This window comes from Pleurodeles waltl, chromosome 1_1, assembly GCF_031143425.1.
Source record: "Pleurodeles waltl isolate 20211129_DDA chromosome 1_1, aPleWal1.hap1.20221129, whole genome shotgun sequence".
NCBI lineage: Eukaryota > Metazoa > Chordata > Amphibia > Caudata > Salamandridae > Pleurodeles > Pleurodeles waltl.
The window spans coordinates 792302604-792324572 of NC_090436.1; the positions used below are offsets into that span (position 1 = coordinate 792302604).

Consider the following 21969-nt stretch of genomic DNA (forward strand, 5'->3'; position numbering starts at 1 on the left):
ATAGGTCTACCCAACAGAATGGAAAACAAAGTCCGTTTTCACTGTTCAGCAAGTGATTCACCTAAAACAGGAAATGGACTATGTCTTTTCACTGAGTGAACAAGGTTCTCTAGATCCAAAACTTCTCTCATTTTAGCCACCAAACAAATCTGCACATTAAAGCGACCGTGTCCAGTGGCCTTTATAGTGAGAAAGCGAAAAATATTATATGGGACCCGATTCCCATGGACAAACATGACTGTGTGGCTTTCATTCTGTGCATTTATATAGTCTTTGTTCATGTAGCACTCAAAATTCTACTATTTTTTCCTCACAAGTTCATTCAGGGAGGTAACAATTTATACCTAATTTTTGCAGACTGTCCCAAACATATTTTTTCCGGTGTTAATTTTAGTATTTATTTCCTTTCTCCTTTACTGTACCCTGCTTTTTCTTGGACTGCAGCAAAAGTTTGTTATTGTAATGTAAATAATACTTTTTTTCAGAATTGAATTGGTCGCGTGGCGACCCCAGAAGTTTCCAATATCTTTAAAAAAGAAAAAAAAAATAGAAAATTCGAAGCTAAATCTATGAAATGGCTCATCTGCTCTTTCAGCAGGTAGTAAGAAAGAACCCAGAGGATACTGCTGACCCTTAGGCATCCTGTGGCTTTAACACGTATTGAAGATTTTAACTCTATTATTCCATTATTTTAAAATTTCCACAAACACATTTCACTTCAGAACCGTAAGTAACGATTAAGCACGTACATTATACATTATATTGAAATCTCACTAACCAACAAACTCCGCCGTCCCGAAGATGTTCTTAAATTCACTTCCTGAGTCAATCTTGTGAGCCAAGCCTAAGTCTATGATCTTAATGCGAGGCTTCGGTGAGCTTCTATCCAGCAGCATTATGTTTTCAGGCTTTGAAAGAAAGACAATTCGGAATTCATAAACACAAATGTAAGCAATGCATTTGCTTTTTTTTTTTTTTTTTTTTAAATAATTCACAAGAAAATCCAAAGGAATATCACAGAACATTCAGCTGAAGAGGAGGGTCCACTGAAAGGCACACAGGAAAGGAAAATATATGTCTGTGTCAGATAACGCATGATATCTTCACTAGCCCTCCTCTTGGTCTCCCACTTTATTCTTCATGAGCAGTTCAAAGTGTGAAGTTTGAAACGCACCTCAGAGTCCGTGGCTCTAACAACGTTTTGCTTTACAGTGCTGAGTGTTTGGGACTGAAAGGTCCAGTGCATGGTGACCGACATGCACCTATGCCCCGAGTGCCCCATCTCCAAGAATATCTGGATCCCTGGTACCGATGGATGAACACCAATCATGTGTGTGTGCCATGACCTATAGCAGTCCCAGTATTGCAGTCTGTTTAGTCTTGTGAAGGTAGGGGGTAACTGCCCATACCTGAAGTTAAGTGGCATGAAAACAGTGGTGGCAGCATGCCCGTTCTGGTGTCACAGGAGTGGAGCTTAATGACCCACTCATGTAATGTTCTGTGGCTGTGTACTTAACTCACTCTTGGCATGCATGGATTGTGTGCAGTACTGAATGACATGTGGTACTTGTGTGCATGCTGGATTGCATGTGTGCGCCTGTGGATGATACAGGACATGGATACTTGTGGGCTCCATTTTGAAAGCACAGAACCTAGGTGGGGAGGTGAGGACTGCAACCCCCACTGACATTCCTGAGTGCTAAGGTGGGTCACACACGCTGATGGGAGAGAAGAAGGCATCCTCTATGCACATCAAAGGTCCCTTTCGTTCCAGGATGAGTTAAAGGTCAATGAGGCCTGGGATCACTGTCAGGATGATGGTGTGACTGATAAGGTTGGCATTCCCAGGGAATCTGATACAGAGGAAGGTTCAGTTCTTTGAACATTTATGGGCATATTTTAGTGGAGGCCGACAGCCAAGTCTGAGCTCAGATTATTCCCTTGGCCTGTGTTGTGGGTCATTCAGAATTGGAGACACTCCTGTGGCAGACTGAGACTGTCCCTGTAACAAAGGGCAGTGAGGAGGAGAGAGCACTTCAAAGGAGCAGACACCACCAACACAAATTTCAAAGGCCAGACACTAAATCACAGATGTGTCTGGATTTAAACTATGAAGGTGAGACAATGTGCCCATATTTGGTTGGCCTGCACCATCTAATCAGGAAAAAAAGATCACCAAGACTTTCTTGTTGCTGGACTTAGGCTTGGGGACAAAGTTCTGCAAGTACCCCTGCTGGGTAAGGGGATATCACCCAGGGAGTGAAAACCATTTACCACAGGCCTCTAGCACAAGCCCTCTCTCTTCATGCCAAGACACCCTGTAAGGAGGAGGTTGCCTAAAGCTGTCTGCTAGGCACGACCAGTAAGTCCTATGAGGAGAAGGAGGAGGTGCATGGAGGCACCTGCCCACTAAGGCCAGTGCACCCTGGGAGGAGGAGTGCACCTAGTGCCTAGCTGCCTGGCAAGAACAGTGAAACTCTGTGCAGAGGAAGAGACTACCTGGAGGGAGTGAGGCTCAGCAGGGATCTTGGTGACTGGGTCCCAGTGAGTGATGGGTGGGCCTAGTCAGTTCAGTCTGTACCAACGCAGGATTGTGGGCTGTCAGCACCAATCCTGAAAAGTCAGTAGTGCCCTGTGTTGTCAGAAAAAGGGACCACTGTGAAGTTCAGGTCGTCACCTATGGGTGCACAAGAGTTGACAATCCCCAGGTAAGCAGGAAGAGGGCTGCTGTTGAGTTTCAGCCGTCACCAAAGTCAGAGACCCCCAGACGACCAGAAATGGCACTTCTTAGTAGCGTGGGCCTTCACCTTTATGTGTGCTGAAATCAGTGACCCCGTGTTGCCAGTACTAAGGCCACCGCAAAGACCAGGCTGCAGTTTATGTGCGGGCAAAGTCTGACGATCCCCCAGGTGCCTAGGAAGGGGCCCACTGCGACATCAGAGCTGTTGCCCTGGTTCGTTATGCCAAAGAAGCATGTAGAAACACAGATCATCAACAGACCCGAGCGCAGACATCTTATATCAATGCTGGCCTTCCATGGACTGAGAAGGCAGCAGAGTAATTCCTCAAGAGGTTGCGGGCTGTGAATAGACTCACAGAGCAACATCGCGGTCACCCTAAATTGAGAGTTGCCATCATGTTGGGTAAGAAAGTGCCAGGCTGTTAGGCTTGATGGGGACTTCTATGAAGTTAGCACCTAGATGCTGCCGAATCTGAGCTCTTAAAGCAAAGCATAATACTTTGGGGCACATTGGATTAGCAGAGGTTGCATCAGAGAATCACTTGCAGTATGGAATGGGGAATAATCACCCATTGCAGAAGGGACCAAGAGACTTAGGAGTTCTGCCCAGAAGAACCCTAGCATGCTGACCTGAAGAAGGCTGTGTGGATTATTTAGAGCCCCATACATGCTTCGTGTATTTACATTAACCCCTTCACTGCCAGGCCTTTTTCTCCCTCTGGTGCCAGGCTTTTTTTTTGGCTATTTGGGGCAGTTTGCGCTTAGGCCCTCATAACGTTTTGTCCACATAAGCTACCCCCGCCAAATTTCGATTCTTTTTTCCAACATCCTAGGTAATCTAGAGGTATCCAGAGTTTGTGGGCTCCCCTGGAGGTGACCAAGAAATTAGCCAAAATACAGCTACAATTTTGTTTAAAAAAAATAAATAAAGTGGGGAAAGAGGGCTGCAGAAGAAAGCTTGTGGTTTTTTTTACCTGAAAATGACATTAACAAAGAGTTTGTGGTGCTAGGATCATCATCTTCCCAGCTTTTAAGAACAGGCAGACCTGAATCAGAAAACCACATTTTTGAACATAGTTTTGGCATTTTACTGGGACATACCCCATTTTTACTATTTTTTGTGCTTTTAGCCTCCTTCCAGTTAGTGACAAAAATGGGTGTGAAACCAATGCTGGATCCCAGACAGCTAAACATTTCTAAATAGTAGACAAAATTCTGAATTCAGCAAGGGGTCATTTGTGTAGATCCTACAAGGTTTTCCTACAGAAAATAACTGCTGAAATAAAAAATGTTTTAAATTGAGCTGAAAAAAAAACAGCAATTTTTCTCCACATTTTACTCTAACTTTTTCCTGTGATGTTAGATTTTCGAAAGCAATATACCGTTATGTCTGCTGGACCTTTCATGTTGCGGGGATATATAGGACTTTGAGGTTCATCAAGAACCTTAGGTACCAAGCGCCAATAAATGAGCTGCACCCTGCAATGGGTTTTCATTATATACCAGGTATACAGCAATTCATTCGGTGAAATATAAAGAGTAAAAAATAGGTCTCAAGGAAACCTCTGTATTTCCACAATGGGCACAAGATAAGATGTTGAGAAGCAGTGGCTATTTGCACATCTCTGAATTCCAGGGTCCCCTTATTGGCATGTGAATTATTGGGCATTTCTCAAATAGATGTCTTTTTTACACACTGTCTTTGAGAGGGAAAAAATGTAGAGAAAGACAAGGGGCAATAATACTTGTTCTTCTCTTCTGTGTTCCCCCAAGTCTCAGGATAAAAATGGTATCGCACTTGTGTGGGTAGGCCTAGTGCCTGCGACGGGAAATGCCCCAAAACGCAACATGGACACATCGCATTTTTACATTGATAACTGACGTGTTTTTTGGAAAGTGCCTAGCTGTGAATTTTGGTCTCTAGCTCAGCCAGCACCTAGGGAAACCTACCAAACCTGGGCATTTCTGAAAACTAGACACATAGGGGAACCCAGGATGGGGTAACCTGTGGTGCTCTCACCAGGTTCTGTTACCCAGAATCCTTAGCAAACCTCAAAATGTGTAAAAAGAAAAAACATTATCTTCACATTTCGGTGCTGCAAAGTTTCTGGAATCTGAGGGGAGCCACAAACGTCCATCACCCAGCATTCCCCCGGGTCTCCCAATAAAAATGGTGCATCACTTGTGTGGGTAGGCCTAGTGCCCGCAAAAGGAGATGCCCCAAAACACTATGTGAACACATCAAAATTATCAACTACAAAACTAACTTTTTGCGGGGGTACGGGCACCTGCGTTTTTGGTCCTGGGCTTACCAGCCATATAGGGAGACCTACCAAACCCAAACATTTCTGAATACTAGACACCTGAGGGAGTCCAGGGAGGTGTGACTTGCGTGGATCCCCCAGTGTAATCTTACCCAGAATCCTCAGCAAACCTCAAATTTAGCTAAAAACAAAAGTCACATTTTTCCACATTTCTGTGTGGGCTCACCGCACCGGGACAAATTTCCTACCACCCAACGTTCTCCTCAGCCTCTCGTGCCTGTGACAGGGAAGAGCCAAAAGCATGTTGAAATTGAGGGGGAACCAAAGCTGGTCCAAAAGGGAAGTTTGAAAAAGAAAGAAAAAACATATTTAGGATGACAAGTTGGGCAGAATTTTTATCGGTGTAGATAAGACAATGCTGGGTGGTTGGAATTGTGTGGATTCCTGCAGATTCCAGAAGGTTCCATCACAAAAATGTGTGATTTCCAGCAAAGTTGGAGGTTTGCAGGGCATTGTGGGTAAGAAAATTGTGTGGGGTGCAAGTGAAGCACACCACCCTGGACTCACCCAGGTGTTTCGTTTTCAGATGAGTCTAGGTCTTGTAGATTTTTCTACATGGCAGCGTCCCAAAGTCCAAAAAAAGTGCAGCCCTCACCATTCCAAGTGGGACGATTTTGAGAGTTAGACAAGCTCTCATGGTCCAAATGTAAAACCAAAACCCAAAATAATCAAATGTCCTCTTGCTTGCCGTGGGATAAGATGTTTTTGGTGTGCGGGGGAGAGGTGAGAGACTGTTACCCCCCTTCAGTTGGAGTGGGGGCATAACCATGCCCATACCGGTTGGTAGTCACCACCCCACTATTTTTTTTTTTTGGATTCCCTGGCATCTAGTAGGCTTTCTGCCCCCCCCCCCCCCCCCCCCCCAGGAAATGGATCTGGGGTAATTGCTAATTGCCCCATCTGCCCACCCTTGGGCAGAACAACTTTGTCCCCATTTATTTGGGGTGGGGGTATGGCCCCACCCTCTTTTTTTTAAAAACAAAACAAAAAATCTTCCCTGGTCTCTGGTGGGCTTTCTGCCCCCCTAGGGGGCAGATGGGCCTTACAAAAATTGGCCGATCTGCCCTCAAGGGGGGCAGGTATGGCTAACACTAATGTCCCCCCATGGGGAGCGACCCTTGCCCAAGGGGCTGCCCTTCCAAACAAAACACACACACACCAATCCCTGGTGCCTAAGTGGTCTCTGCCCCCGTTAGGGGCAGATTAACCAAATAAAAATAGGCCGATCTGCCCTCAAGGGGGGCATAAATGGCCTAAAATAAATTTGCCCCCCAGGGGAACAACCCTTGCCTAAGGGGTCACTCCCCTTGCGTGAACTTGACACAGAAAAATAAAAATACCTGGTGTCTAGTGGTTTCTGCCCTCCATGGGGCCAGACTGGCCTACTAAGAAAAGGCCGATCTAAATGGCCTAAAATAAAATTGCACCCCAGGGGAGTGATCCTTGCTAAGGGGTCGCTCCCCATTTGTAAATAAAAAAAAATCCCTGTTGCCTAATGGTTTCTCCTCCGCTCGGGGGCAGATCAACCTAATTAAAATAGGTCGACCCTTACTTAAGGGGTTGCTCCCCTTACGTGAAACTGACCAAAAAAAAAATAATCCCTGGTGTCTAGTGGTTTCTGCCCCCCGTGGGGGCAGACTGGCCTAATAAAAATGGGCTAAAGATATATTTTGACCCCAGGGAAGCGACCCTTGCCTAAGGGGTCGCTTTCCACGTGTGTAAAAAAAAAAAAAAAAAAAAATTATCCCTGGTGTCTAGAGGTTTCTGGGTCCCCTCCCCCAAATAAAATAAACGTGATTCCCCTTCCATCCCTGCCCAGGGGAAGAGGGTGCTTGGCCATCGGGGGAGTGCGAGGGCCCACAGCAGAACGTAACGGTTACGTCCTCAGCACCCGGGCAGTTTAAACGAGGACGTAACCATTACATCCTTGGCACCCCAGGGGTTAAATACTCTGTTTTACATAAATGCTTGTATTTGGCTGGACAATCCACTTACTGCCACTACAGTCTGTATGTGGAGTTACACGCCCTTGTTGCCTAACACCTACTTGCTCCTAAGAAGCCTTCAACGGCTCAGCCTACGCTACACCTATGAAAGCGAAGTGCCGGGTGGGGTAGCACTTCGCGGGCGCTGGGGCATCAGGAGTAAATGTCCTCAACCTTGGTTAGGCCCAGTAACTACTGCTTGCCCTGTGGAGCTCTGAAAGGGGTTGAGACACTGAAGAACTCCAAAGGCCCTTCTTAAGTTAATTATGCAATTTTCTGATTGCACAAACTTGCATTGACTCCAGCCATTAAAGGAAAGCCAACACTCCTGTTAAACTATTATTATTCTAGGGACAGTAGTCAGAAGGGAGAGTTGATGCCCCTAAGTTGTTAAATGCATGAGGAATTTAAATGCACAAGTCCTAATGGTTAACTGATTACAAACATAAGGTGATAGTGGGTCTTCAAATAAAAGGGATGTGGCTGGTACTGGACTCATGTAATGCAAATGAGGACAGTAGAAGAGGTATTGTGGCATTTCAAAGTTAGGTGTTTCGAGGACGTTAAGTGGCAAATGTGATTCCCACAGTATCGCAGGAGTACTGTTTGCCTAAACTCCAACCTACTGAGTAGATTACTTAAATGTCTCTCCATTACTCCATATCATTATGAATAGGTACTCCTTGAAGACCAAGTACTCACCTTTTTATGAAAAATGTGCATCTTAGTTTATTTTTACTTTCCATTTGGTGGCTACGCTGTGTATAGTGGCTGTGTATAGTGTTCCAGTGAAAATGCAGAGTCTGATCAGATGTGGAGTAGGCTTAAACTATTGTTTCTCTCCATGTTGTCCACTGTGCCTCGTTTGCTGTTTAAGAGTGTCCTCAACTTGGTCAAGTGACTATTCAGATAGGTGAATCTTACTCTTTTCTATTTAGTTCCTGTCACTGATACCCGTATATTTGAGAGAAGATGAAATTTAGATGTTTGATGTCTGTCTTTTTAGGGGTCAGTGTGCCTTTACAGCAGTCATTTTTGTGGCAGGGAGGTTCCATAAACAGTGACACACCCAGGATGATGACAAGATCAGACACACTTAAACAAGGGCCATTCTTGTCAGGGATCATCATAATTGCAGACTCGTTTCACTTAGCAGGAATTGTATGGTACAGTCTGCGTCAGTAAAGTTCAGTTAGAACACAAATTTAAAAATGTAATATACAGCACTGTGGGCATACAGTCACGACTCCCCACTTTACATTTTTTTTAGATTTAATGTTTCCAGTTTCCACAGACGTCAGGCCTTTTACGAAAAAAATGCTTTATGACAGAAAGCAATCTTGTTACAAGATGAGGAAATGGGTGGGGTGCGGAATCAGTTTCTCGTTTTCAGTCATGTAAAGGCATAATTAAATTCATGAAAATCTTCCCTGATGGTAGCTGTATTCATAACCATCAGATTATCTGCACTCGCCTCTCATACTTTCAACACATAGAACTTATTAACAATCTCAGAAGATACTCTCGCTATGCTGCTACTTATGGTGATGCGGACATCGATTTGATGTGCTTTTTTTTTCTTTTTAAATGATGGGCAAACTGTATTACTAGAATCAAAACAGATTCAAAATTATTCCTAACAAAGCGTGTCATTTAAAAATATCATTAAATTGGCCCAAGATATATGCATCAAAGGCATCCAAAAAGTGATCATTTTTGGCTAACCCCTATTACATTACTCAGCTTTCTATACAGCCATGTCAGGAGGAGCTACCCAGTTTTACAGCACTACCACCAGTGAAACGGATTAGTTAAAAATTACTGTGACAAATAAGTTGGCCGTGCTTGGTCCTAAAATGCAGTGTATGCTCAAACAGTAGTGAGAGCGGTTAAAATTGTATTGAGATTGAAGAAAATGCCTTTGCTCTCAAGATGGCTGAACACAGTCAACCTTTTAGCCAACATTGTTAGAACGGGACCTTTAATTCCATCACAGAATATTTCTAAATCTATATTGATTTATAGAATACTAATTTTCGACCCAAATGATATTCTCACAGCCTGCCGAATTTTCTATCTAAAAATTAGCAAGTCGATCACACACTTTCTTCTTAGGTCAAGCGCGCAAGCACTTTGACCTGTTGTAAGTATTGTGGGCTTCTACCCACACCCACCTCACGACCATCACTTTCACTCGTTTGTGGACTTGCCTTTCAAAAATCCTTTATCATCATTGGTAAATGTGTTACGTTTGTCCCTCCATGTGGAGTTTTTTTTACTGCCTTGAAGACTGACCCTGTTACATGGATAACTGCACAGTTGCTGATATGGTTGACTGTGAGCGAACTTCTTTTTCCTTTTATGTCTCTCCTTCGCGCTCCTGGTGGCCACGGCGCTTTGAATTGGTTTGCTTATGTCAACTAATGTTTTACTTTTCATTTTCAATTTATGTGGCAAGAAAAGTTCAGTTAGGAATTTAAAACGCCAATAGCTCTAATTGGAGCAAATGCGAAACCCATTGCAAATGCTTGTGTGTTTTTTTTACTTCTGGGAAAGCTTCACACACTTTCATATAATAGCAACCTTTTACTCACCTGACAATTTCAACTTCACTGCAAGAATAATGGTGTAAAACTGGCGGCAACAAGTTAAGGCTTTTTATCATCTAGTTCCGGCATAATATTTATGAAATGTTTACCATTATGTATTTTTGAAGTGACAAGAACCAACCTACTATGTGAATAATTGCATACTCCTGCCTGTTTATAAGGCTTTGTGTTTAAATATCTTTTGCGTAGACGCTGAACTGACTCTTTTGTTTTGTTTCTTTATATTCACCTGTAGGAAAGCATAAATTCACTGAAGTAAAATATTTTCCGCTGTAGGACTGGAGTTAAAAGCACATGAATTAGGCCACCTTTTGAAAGGAAGGTTGACAAAATGTCTGCATTCCCAAATCAAGCAGGGCAATGCTACATAATGAACCAAGACATCCTCTACATATGTTTCACGTGTTCTTATATCCAGTGCACAACTAAATAATAAGACTGACCACTTTTCCACTGGAAACCTTGGTACCTAAACCTACCACGTGTTCCAATAACTTATTTCAAAATTAAAACTAATTGTGCATCGTGCCAACTTCAGCTGTAAAGATCTATGGTAATCAATACATCATGCAGCAACACAGACGAGCAAATAAAACACAAAAGTACTATGGGCATCAATGACCGAAAACACAAAAATACGAATCAGAGCCTTTTTTGTATCTCAAGCCCGCTAAGGTAAGATGAATGGACATTCCTAGGTGCGGATATCTTCGTAGCTTCTTTGCCTATGAACACAAGATACAGACCAAGCCCCAAAAAGCAAAAGTACATATAGTGGACTCCTAACTCACGAAGAGTGGAGTTTAGTGGGCTGATGACACTATACTCTTTGCACAGCTTTAAACTCATTAACAAATCTACATTTTATGTTAATGTAATGGCAAAGGCCAGCTCCAGATGTACAAAATCCTGCTCAGAGAGCATCAACGTTATCCTGCCCTGACTTAGTAAGTCCTTATTCAACACTATCATCACATTTGGGTTTGCTGCTAAAAACTATCCTCCAGTAAATGCGGCTGGTGCTGTATACACATAAAGGCAAAGAATTCATGTCCACAAAACAGTGGTAACACCGCACCACTACATACCGTGATATAGTTGATAGTTATCTACTGATCGAACAATTCTAAATGCACGATTTTGGAACCTTTTGGTTTAACACAACATATCAAATGAACACAAATGGACATGGATGATGGAAGTAGGTGAACCTCTGTTGGAGGTTCTTGATTATTTTCCCTGCAGAGTAGCATGAATAAACAAAGTATACATGACACATAATTTGTGCTCATACACCAGTCTTACTGTTGCTCCAGCACACATGCTCTTCCATCTTCTTCAGACAGAGGTGCTTCTCAAGTAGATACTGAATACTGCATCAGCCAGTCAGCTTGAGGAGATGGTCTCATAATACCACTTCCTGTAGCAGGCGCCTGTCCCAAATTGCCCACATCTGTACTTTTTACTATAGACATTACTATCCGAAAGAGAAGGGAGACACCTTTCTGGTGGGGACGAACCACTTGTGATCATCACAATGATGGTTGTGCTACAGCTCACTTCCTTTCAGCAGCTGCAGGAGAACACATTGGAAAAATACAGCTAGCGAGGGAATGTGAGTCAGTGGCACCTCAAATGTCTACTTCCAGAACTGCCACTTGAAGAAAAATCTCACAGTGTGAGGAAGGGGGCGGACCTTGGAGTGGGCGTGGCTTCATGCAGAGAAGCACCTAAGAGGCACTTCTACCCCCACCCTTGCATCAAATCCCCCTCCTCTGAAGCAAAAAAAAAAAAAGTTTGCTGAGGCTGTTGTCGAGGTCCTGGGGTGTTTTCACACCCATTAATGGGCATCAGAAGTTAAAAGCCTCCGAAAACGAGCTGAAAACCATAGTGGTTTTCAGCTCATGTTCTTTGCCACCTTGTGATATTGGTTCTTCTCCGGGTGACAGTGTGATGTGGGCCAATATTGTGTGTCACACGGGGGACTGTGTGAGTCGGCAGGTCTGTACTTCCGCCAAATTCACCTGCTTTTAAAGTGTGAGTCTAGCAGCAGGAAGGTCCTTCTACAGGCCTGAGGACGACAGGAACTCTACAGGGATTGCCAGAGGCAATCTGAGGAAGAAAGTTGTCAAATTTAAAGTAGTTTTTTTCCCTCAATGGAATCAAGGAAATCTATGTTAAAAACATATCTTAGCGAGGGAGGTGGGATCATAACAAGGACACAAGTTCTTTAAATATTGCCAAAATAGGACCCTGAGACTGTCATTTTAAGTACATATGCAACACAAATATGCTTGAAATGCTGCGTCTAACAGCTTTTACATCGACATATGTAAAATCAGGAGTGATGATGAGCTTTAGAGGCTTCACGTTAAGCACAGCAAATCAACGAATGTGTTACCAATTAGACTGAATATCAAAAAATGTCACAGAATGCTTTTCGTTCATGTTGGAGTGTGCACGCACTACAAGTGTAGCCTCACCAGGACCTATGGATGCACTGTGGAAATATAATTCTTAACACTCTTTAAAACATGAATATTTACATTGGAACAGAAGCAAAGAAATTCCCTTTCATTTCGGATTTCCCCAATTGGGTTCAACAAGTGAATAACCCAACTACAAAACGGCTGAGGACAGACCGTAAATACTGCTGGAAAAACCTGAAAGACTCCCAGCAATAGACTACGGTACCTTTAAAGCAGGATGAAAGACACAATTAAAAGTGCCAGACAAGCTCAGGGGCGTGGAGTGTGGATTGATGACATCATGCTGCTTTTTAGACAGCAGAATGTGGTCATCCATTGATATGCATGCAAAATTGATCAACCACTGCTGGAAGAACCGAGAGACAATGGTGGGAAGCAGGAATCCATTTCCCTCAATAGATGGCTTGTTGCAAGCCACCTCTCGCAGGATAGCAGTCACACAAGCTGCCAAGCAACCAGCTCAGACTTCACGATGGTAACTGTAGATGACCTATCATTTCAACAACTCTGACACCTACCTTCAGATCAAAGTGGGCAATCTTCAGGTTGTGAAGGTAATGCACTCCATTAAGAATTTGCTTGAGAAATTCCGTGGCTTCTTCCTCCGACAGAGATTCTTTCTCAGCAAGGAAATCAAAGAGCTCTCCGCCTGCAACACTGACAAACAGAACACACATCACCGCGAGACAAAATCCATGCTCAATCTATGGTTAAACCTAATAAAAAATAAAAAAAAGTACATTTGTCATAAACTTAATCTGCATCCCACAGCCTGATACATTTTCAAAGGCTGGAATTCCTCAAAGCAAAGCACAATTCACAGATGCAGGCATTAATTAGGTTTTGGCTACATTAAGGATTAGCAGGGTTTGTTAACAAACTGTTCACTTAAAAGAGGAAAAGCTTATATTACAAAGACACAAAATTGCACAGAATAAGTCATACTCTTCTCTGTGAGCTTTAACCCACAGTTAGCTCTGGTTCCCTCTGCTGGAGATGTGGGGAACCAGACAGTGACAAAGTCAATACACTGTGGGATTATCCAAACAGTTGCACATTTTGGCTTTAAACTGAAGTTTATTTAAAGGAACATTCGTTCATTATTTTTTCACTCAAAAAATGTCTTTCACTTTTACATGATTTTTCAGAACTACCCTCCATATCCACTTGTATTTAAACGGCCCTCCACTGCTCTGTTTAACTAAGATTATCTTTCTGGAAGACAAATGTTATTCCAAAGATTCAATCTTGGCTTGAAGATATGTTTGAAGTGGCTACATTTGAAAAAATGGTTTATAAATTAAATAAAAAACTGTTGAGAGAAAAAAAAAAAATCAAATCAGATCTGGAAATTAAGGAGCGATTCAGAATTAAGACAAGCCTAGTCACAGAAAGTGCTTTACGAATAGGACCCAAATGCAGTTATTCGCCCACGTTTACTCATTCCTTTCCTCTGTTCTAGGCGCTTCCTGTCTCTTTCCCTTATCAGAAAAGAAAGTTGCTTCCAACGTTTTCTATGGATATTCTTGCAGTATGATTCTGTCTGAAACAAACATCCATCACTTCAAACTGTTCTCAAAAGCAAAATGAATAAAATGTACCTGTGCCATAGTCAATAACCACATATAATAAGGAATTTGAAAAAACACAAAATGCTCTTACACCCCTGATCAGTAGGGTGTCTCAGCAGGTCTTACTCAAATACACCTCCATCCTTAATGCCTTATAAGAAAAGCAGTGTCAAAAACTCAGTTGTTTCCCAGAGAAGAGTTCAAAGTGACATAATGCACTATAAACGTTTTCTATGATGTGGCCTTTACTCAAGGGGTGGAAAACATGCCTTAGTTATTACATACCCAGCTACAGTTGTATGTGATTAGTTGCACTCACATGCTTTCATCTCTCATGTTTCCTCCTCCAGGATCCCCCAGGTTGCCCCATACACCAGCTGTTCGTGGGGAAAGTTGTCATGGGTGTCCATACAAACTAGGGCCCTGCCCACAATTATACCTGGTGTCCTGATACTCTTTGAAACCCCACCATCAACTAAGTACAGGAAAATTAAAGCTGCCATGCACCCTCTCCCAGCCTTCCTAATGCTGCTGAACACTCCTTTCACGAAAATATGAAAAATACTGATGACGTGCTGAGCATCAGCCTGGCCCTCAAGGAGCACTACTGATAATCAGCTGCCCCCAGAATAAAGTTGAAACTTCTGAGCTCAATTTTTAAAACATGCAAGGGCATAACCCACTCAACCATCAGAAACTGACAATCATTTACATGCCTAAAAGAATCCTGAGACCGAAAACAGCTCACCCGATAATCCAAACGTCATTCACCCACTAAGCTCAAAAGGCAAAATAATCTAGGTCTTGTGCATACAACTCAGATACTATAAGCATTAACCTGCAGGCACTAAGGCCATGATTTGAATGGTGCAGCAAGTGCAGTGGCACTGGGGCCAAAAGCTCAATGAAACCCACTAAACACCGATTATTGCTATATGTTGCTACTAAGCAAGCAGCATAAAGCGCAGTTACCTTACAGGCACTAGGGCCATGATCTGGATGGTGCAGCAGTGCAGGGTCCAAAAGCTCTCGGATGCCGACTGAGCACTGATTATTGCTATATATTACCACTGACCAAGCAGTCACACTCACAGTTACCTTGCATGCACTAGGGCTGTTATTTGGATGGTGTAACAGGTGCAGTGGCACAGGGACCAAAAGCGCTTGAAACCCACTGAACACTGGATATAGCTATATGTCACAAGGGCAGCTGCCTTTCAGGCACTAGGGTCAAGGTTTCCACAGTTTGGATGGTGCAGCAGATGCAGTGGCAGAGGGACAAAAGCTCTTGAAAACCCACTAAGTACTGATAACTGCTATATATTACCACTGCACTACCAGTCACAAGCGCAGTTACTTTGCAGGCACTAGGGCCACGGTTGGAATGTGCAGCAGGCACAGGGGCCAAACGCTCTCAGAAACCCACAGAACACCAATTATTACAATGTTACTTTGGATGATGCAACAGGTGCAGTGGCACAGAAGCCAAAAACTCAGGAACCCACTAAGCAGCGAGTACTGCTATATGTTATCACTGAGCAAGCAGTCACAAGGGCAGTTACCTTGCAGACAATAGCGCCATGGTTTGGAAGGTGCAGCAGGGCACAGGAGCCAAAAGGTCTCGGAAACCCACTGACCACCGATTATCACTGATCAAGGAGTCACTAGGGTCCTTCTTTGGAGGCACTAGGGTCACGGTTTAAATGGTGCAGCAAGTGCAGTGTCACAGGGCCAAAAGCTCTCGTAAGCCCGCTGAGCACCGATTGCTGCTATATGTTACCACTGAGCAAGCAGTCACAAGTGCAGTTGCCTTGCAGGCTCAAGGCCCACTGTTTGGATGGTGCAGCAGGTGCAGTGGTACAGGGGCCAAAAGCTCTTGGAAGCTCACTGAGCACTGATTATTGCTGTATGTTAACTTTGAGCAAGCAGTCATCAGCGCAGTTACCTTGCAGGCACGAGGGCCATGGTTTGAAAGGTGCAGCGGGTGCAGTGGCTCAGGGACCAAAAGCTCTCTGTATCCCACTGAGCACTGTTTATTGCTGTATGTCAACTTTGAGCAAGAGCAAGCAGTCACGAGTGCAGTTACCTCGCAGGCCCAAGTCCCACGGTTTGGATGGTGCTGCAGGTGCAGTGGTAAAGGGCCAAAAGCTCTTGGGAGCTCACTGAGCACGGATTACTGCTATATGTTATCACTGAGCAAGCAGTCACTAGGGTTATTACATTGCAGGCACTAGGACCACGGTGTGGATGGTGCATCAGGTGCAGTGGCTCAGGGGCCAAAAGCTCCAGGGAGTCCACTGAGCACCAACTATTGCTGTATGTTGCCACCAAGCAAGCAGTCCCAAGCGATGTTACCTTGCAGGCACTAGGACCACGGTTTGGATGGTGAAACAGATGCAGTGGCATGGAGATCAAATGCTCTCAGGAGCCCACATCACTATATTTTAGCACCAAACAAGCAGTCAAGAGTGCTTTTTTGGTTCTTTTGTAACCACTGCATCCAAAGTAACACATAGTTTAGCCCAAAGCATCACTGTAATAAAAGCTGTAACCTATTGGACTTTTCTGTCTACCTCCAACTTATGTTACATTCAGCATATATTTTATGGCACATTTTCACAGTTTTGTATGGTTCTAAAATGCTTCTGAATCTGGACACAGTGACACCTTGTCAAGGGCATTCTCTATTCTGTAACACGAACACTTCAGCCGTTATAAACACTGTAGAAATACTTATAACTTACAACATGGCAAAGCCAATAGGTCTCGCCTATGCGAGATCTACTGGCTTTGTCAATGATTTTTAGTCATATTATACAGCAGCACTAGCTTCAGTGCAGCATAACTGAAAATTAAAAAAACTCTATAATGCGGACACCTCTGGCTGTGCCATACAGCTTTTTTTACATTACTTTCAGCCATTTGCAACATATCTAAAAAAAAATCATTAGCAAAGCTCATACATCTGACATAGGCAAGACCTACTGGCTTTCCCAAAGTAAGTTTCTTGACACCACTAGGCCCATACTCTCACCTCCCCCGAAGGAGAGGGGCACCCAAAAACGTAGTCCATTTTTTTTTTTTAAATATTGCTTTACTAGTTCAACATATTATTTTTAACATAATAAACATGATCTTAGCTGGTACAATCACAGAGAATGTAGAAACACACATTTCTCATAGCTGGCATTTACCAAGTATAAATATCCTACCATAATATTGATTGAATTGCTGTATCTGTCCCATTGATGTCCCAGTGATCCAAAACATTAATACAAGTCTAGGGAGGCAATCAGGCAACTGGATTAATCATCCGAGCATGTGCCTAGTCGTTGGTTCTGATTTATTTTTAAGCTCTCCCTTTGTTCGTTTGTATATTTAAAAAAAAAAACTTACAGACAGGTGCGAAAGATATATATATATATATATATATATATATATTCACACACACACACACAAGAAAGGGAGGGCAAAGAATGGGGGTAGGAGGACAAACGTGGGAATATGGTAGGTGGACCTGCAAATTGTGTGTTGCGCTACCTTCTCAGGCAGCAACACTTCAAAAACAGCCATCCTCCTTTCGCGGCCCCGGAAGTGAGGCGACAATGCATTTACAAGCCTGGCAATTCGTGCTTACCATCTGTATTCATGTGATTATTTTCTTCAATCTTTTGTTACCAGGGTGGGTTGTATGTCGTATATGAAAACTGTGGTCTTTCAGTAGGTGGTATAGGTCTTTGCCTGCTGTGCAGGTGATGGTTAAATATTGTCAACAACATCTTCAGTTCTCCATGTACCTTCTTTGCATGATCATGATCCTTTAATGTCACCAGGATTATATTGTGTCTCGGTATAGCGGATCACTCGGTTCATTCCTACTCTTTAAGTTAATATGGAGTCACTTGCAGTTTATCAGGGCTCCCAACTTCCCATGCTCTCATACAGAGGCATTTTGCAATTTAGCCTTCCAGGATGCGTTCCTGAGTGCCTAGATACAACAACTCATGTATCCATTCCCTTTGTGTTGGTATTTGCTTAGACTTCCAATGTCTAAGAATGTATATTTTTGCCACTGAAGTGACGTAACGATCCACCAGTGCCAGGGTGAAGTAGTTATTTCAGGATCAGACATGTCGTGAGGTAATGCAACATTACCTGATGAGTTACTGGGACAATTGCTATTGTGCCATACGAAGTGCCATATTCCGGTCCAGTAACTCAAACTGTTGTCATTGGACTATAAAATGCGCCAGTCTTGACTCTTCAACATAAAGATGCAGGGGATAGCCCCACCTTGTGAAATTAAGATGGCTACCTATGCCAATCGTGTAATATTTTAAAGTAGGTTTTCCTATGCATGCCTCTCTCCCGATACCCTATAAAGCAAAGACACCCACGCTTCAGGTGAATAATCCTTTTGTAACTGGTCTTGCCATTTCACCCTCATCTTCCGAGGACAGGTATTTTACGACATCCAGGCTCACAGATTAACTTAGCAGGCAAGGGTTTGGCGATTTTGTTATCCCCTCTGATAAACCCCTGTGGCAGATGTTTTGTGTGTACTTTTGTGCATGTCTGTAATGTATGACTGAGTGCCTGGGGGCTGCCCAGTGGAAAGCTTATGCTCAGCACAATAGACCTGAGCTGGTTATGGTGAAGCCAATGACTAAGGCCACATGCCTGCTTCACTCATTAGGAAGCATTATAACAGATGCCAAAGATCTGATTTGTTTATTACAAAAAGTTAGTACACAGGTAGCAGGGCTGGCATGTGTATTGTGAAAACTATAAAGTAAAGCCAATAGGCCTTGCAATAATCCTCTGCATACTTAATGCACAATACCATTCAAAGATGGAAGAGCAGGGCTCTGACTCCATCATGCATGCTTTCCCCCATAGACAGGACAACCAGACAATGTAACACACACCTAGAATGAAAGTCACCCAGAGGATCTAGACAGGCCTTCCATGAAGGTTCTCGCAGACTGTAACCAAGTAAGGAAACAGCATTCCCACACTTTCTTTCGTGGGGATGCTTATAGAACCAGCCAGGTCCTTTTGCTAGCATTTCCCCTTCATGGCTACGAATTGTATTTTTTTGATCAAAGTGCCAGGATGCCAGGAGTACACAATATTTACTTAACTGTCCTCAACCGGTTAGCGTGTATGTGCCCCGAGTCATAAAAGTGAAGGTCTTACAGAAGACACAATGCGCTCAGGTTCTTTACAAAATTAATATTGTTAAAAACAGACTTTTCTGAAAGAACTTAATTCTTAACACTGAACACTTTTTTTTAGAGAGATGCAGAAATATTTAATCGTAGCATAATTGCAGTTCGCAATCTTTACAAATAAGTTCACCCTGATACTATCTGAAGTCCAGTTCCTCAAATAGGATTCTGCAAAATCCTGCCACGCGCCCAGGCTTCTCTTCTGCAGGCCTGGATACCAACCAGTGCTTGAAATGGAAAAACAGAAGGGCCGGTACTCTCCAATTAAAAGTATTCCGTCTTGCGTGAGAAGTGCAGGTACTGCCCCTCTCGAAATAAATAAGTACCGGTACTCAGTACCGGACACTACCGGCCCATTTAAAGCACTGACCGTGGCTGTCAAATGAATTCTGAAAACCAACAGCGCCTGTACTCATTTAAAGAAGAGGGACACTGGCATTTTCAGAATTAAAAACGACATTTCCAAAAATGGAACAAGTCTGTCATCCCACATTCGACTTAATTTGTTAAATACATCACTCCGGAGCCCGAGCTCATCTCACAATGAAAGCGTTCACAAAAACGTTGCAATAAAACGTACACTAGTGAAGCTCATTTGCAGTGCAAAGCCCCACTCTTTAAAATTCTTGCGAAACTGCTGAAAATCGAAGGTGAATATTTTCAGGGGAAAAAAAAAGAAAACGTGAAATCAATGCTTCCCAGCAAACGTACTTAAAAACCTTCACCCCTCTCCTCCCGAACGCGAACATTTAAACATCAACTCATATTCTAAACCTGACGAAAGCGTAGAACCGCCGAATCAAGTATTCGATTCTCTGCTCCACTTGATGAAAAATCAACACAGGAAAATAAATATAGGAGAAAGTCGGGTTGCTCGTCATATTTGCAAAAAGTTTAATTTAGTTCTTTCAATAGGTGCACTCCATTCGCTGTCTGGCAATTTTTAAACTTTCATTTGTCGAAACGGAAAGTCAAACAAAGCTACTGCCCGATCAGCAGCCTGCCAGGGCCATTCCATTGATCGATTTTAATCTTCCTGGGCCACCTTGCTTGGGCCTTGTGGCGCAGTTCCAGATCACTCAGAGTATCTTGAGTGAGTCAGAAAACTAACTGGGCAGAATGCTGAAAATAAATTGCATTGCATTAGTAGAGGTGGGTAGTTAGTTGCAAGACAGAAAGGCATCCCTGGAAAAAAGCTGAAAGGTTCACTACTCAACTCTTCCCAAACCCTCCTCCCATATGTTTCAACTTTAATGTTGCAGAGTGGAGAAGACATAGGGCCCTGGGCATGTTAAAACACTGAAATGCAATTTCAGCTCAATTGATTTTATTAATTTGTAATTTAATTACTCAATACTCTTGCAAGCATCCAAAGCAGACACTACTTTGTGTCCCCCTGGTAACACCTCGAAAACTGTCAATGTTTTCTCAAAGTCAGACTATTATTACAGATTCCTTACTCTAGGGGCTTCCCCAAAGCCCACCCGAGGTCTAGGACAAGATAAAAAGACTGAGAAAGAAAGATCCCTGGTGCAAATTAGCAGGCCCATTTTCTCTCCCTCCCGTCCCTGATTTAGCATGTTCCCCAGCGGGGGACCGTACCAAAAAAGATCGAAACAGGCAAATTACATTGATTCACAATTTACCTGTCCCAGAAGGCTCATCTGTCATCCACAAGAGCAAACACTCTCTGTGTTCAGTGTGTCATGTCTCTTTAGCATAAGTGGCGGGAAAAGCTTAAGGCTTTGGAAATGAGGCAGGGTGGTAACATCAGATGCTGAATAGGTCTTCTGATTACAGATGGTACATGCTAGAGATTTGGAGGGGAGAACAGCTACTTCTGCTTTCACACAAGTGATTCATTAGCAGGTTAGCTTCCTCTTCTTGTGAGCCCGAGGTCTTATATTGCATAGAATACATTGAGGTTGTCATGACACCAATTATTAACTTGGGGGTGCCCTTAGCAAGAGAAAAAACTAGAGGTCTCTACAAGCCAGACATTTCTGGTGAAAGGTCATTGTAGCTTGCCCAATGATAAAGGAGTTTGTAAGAAACAACTTGCATTGGCCGAATGAAAAGAAAATTAGACCAATTGCAGGGCCTAGTGGGGCAGCTAAGTCAGGCTCTGCCCACAGTACCACAGGGTGGCTATTCACCCACTGTTTCACAAGCAAAGTCTGGGTTTATAGCAATGCATCAGAAGATTCACTTACAAGTGGTGCTTCAGTCAGACCTAAGGGGTTGGAGAGTATTCTTCAATACTCTAACAGAACAGTCATATTTGTCAGACGGCCCGTGCATCAAGCAGATTTGGTTTTGTCCAATGATCTGGCGTGAAGCATGGGTTCTGGCGCCATCATAAGCATTGATGTAATCAGAGGTGGCCACCCCAACAGGATCTGTTTTGATGAAGAATATTTATTTTCCTGACCAATTTCTAAATTGTAGTTATCTTGCAGATCTGTGCTGGCCAATTAATGGATATAAATATAATTTTTTAGTCAGACACAGGCCAGTGGCTGAATAAGTCAATACTCTGAAAGCATCATATTCCATGGAATTGCAACTTCTGGTGACTTTCATACTGGTTTGTTGAAGAACAACGGTGACATTTAGGGCTAAACTGTGCTTGGTGCAAACAAATGCTACTGCAGATATTTTGACTGACAAGGTGCAGGAATTTTGCTCTCTACCTCTTGGGGGCTGCCTTCAAGAAAGTGACCAGTTTATTGAGGACTCTGTGGAAGCATGGTGCCCCAGTCTAGCAGACTGATATTATGTTTACTACTGTTTTGCAGGGCCAATAACTTTAGTTAGATGCTTTCCATGGACATCAAAATAAGAGGAGTAATTAATTTTCCATTGTTATTGTCATCTTTCTAAATAATTAAGGTTCACAGTGTAATTCTTCAGGTTTTGCATAAAGTGCATACTGTTGGCTGGAAGAGATTATCTTGTTTTGCAGATGACACATGCATGGCAAGGGATATTGGGAAGCTTGTAGCCTTGGATAAACAATT

General features: G+C 43.1%; 1 protein-coding gene across 1 annotated transcript in view; it reads right to left on the reverse strand.

Annotated features, from left to right (window-relative positions):
• The window catches only part of DAPK1 (death associated protein kinase 1), a 521159-nt gene that overhangs the window by 263741 nt on the left and 235449 nt on the right, over nucleotides 1–21969 (reverse strand). Inside the window, exons 4-5 of the mRNA XM_069228171.1 lie at nucleotides 12666–12804; nucleotides 779–908 (exon numbers count right to left, since the gene is read on the reverse strand). Of these exons, the coding sequence (XP_069084272.1) occupies nucleotides 779–908; nucleotides 12666–12804 (269 nt within the window). The remainder of the gene's footprint in view (nucleotides 1–778; nucleotides 909–12665; nucleotides 12805–21969) is intronic.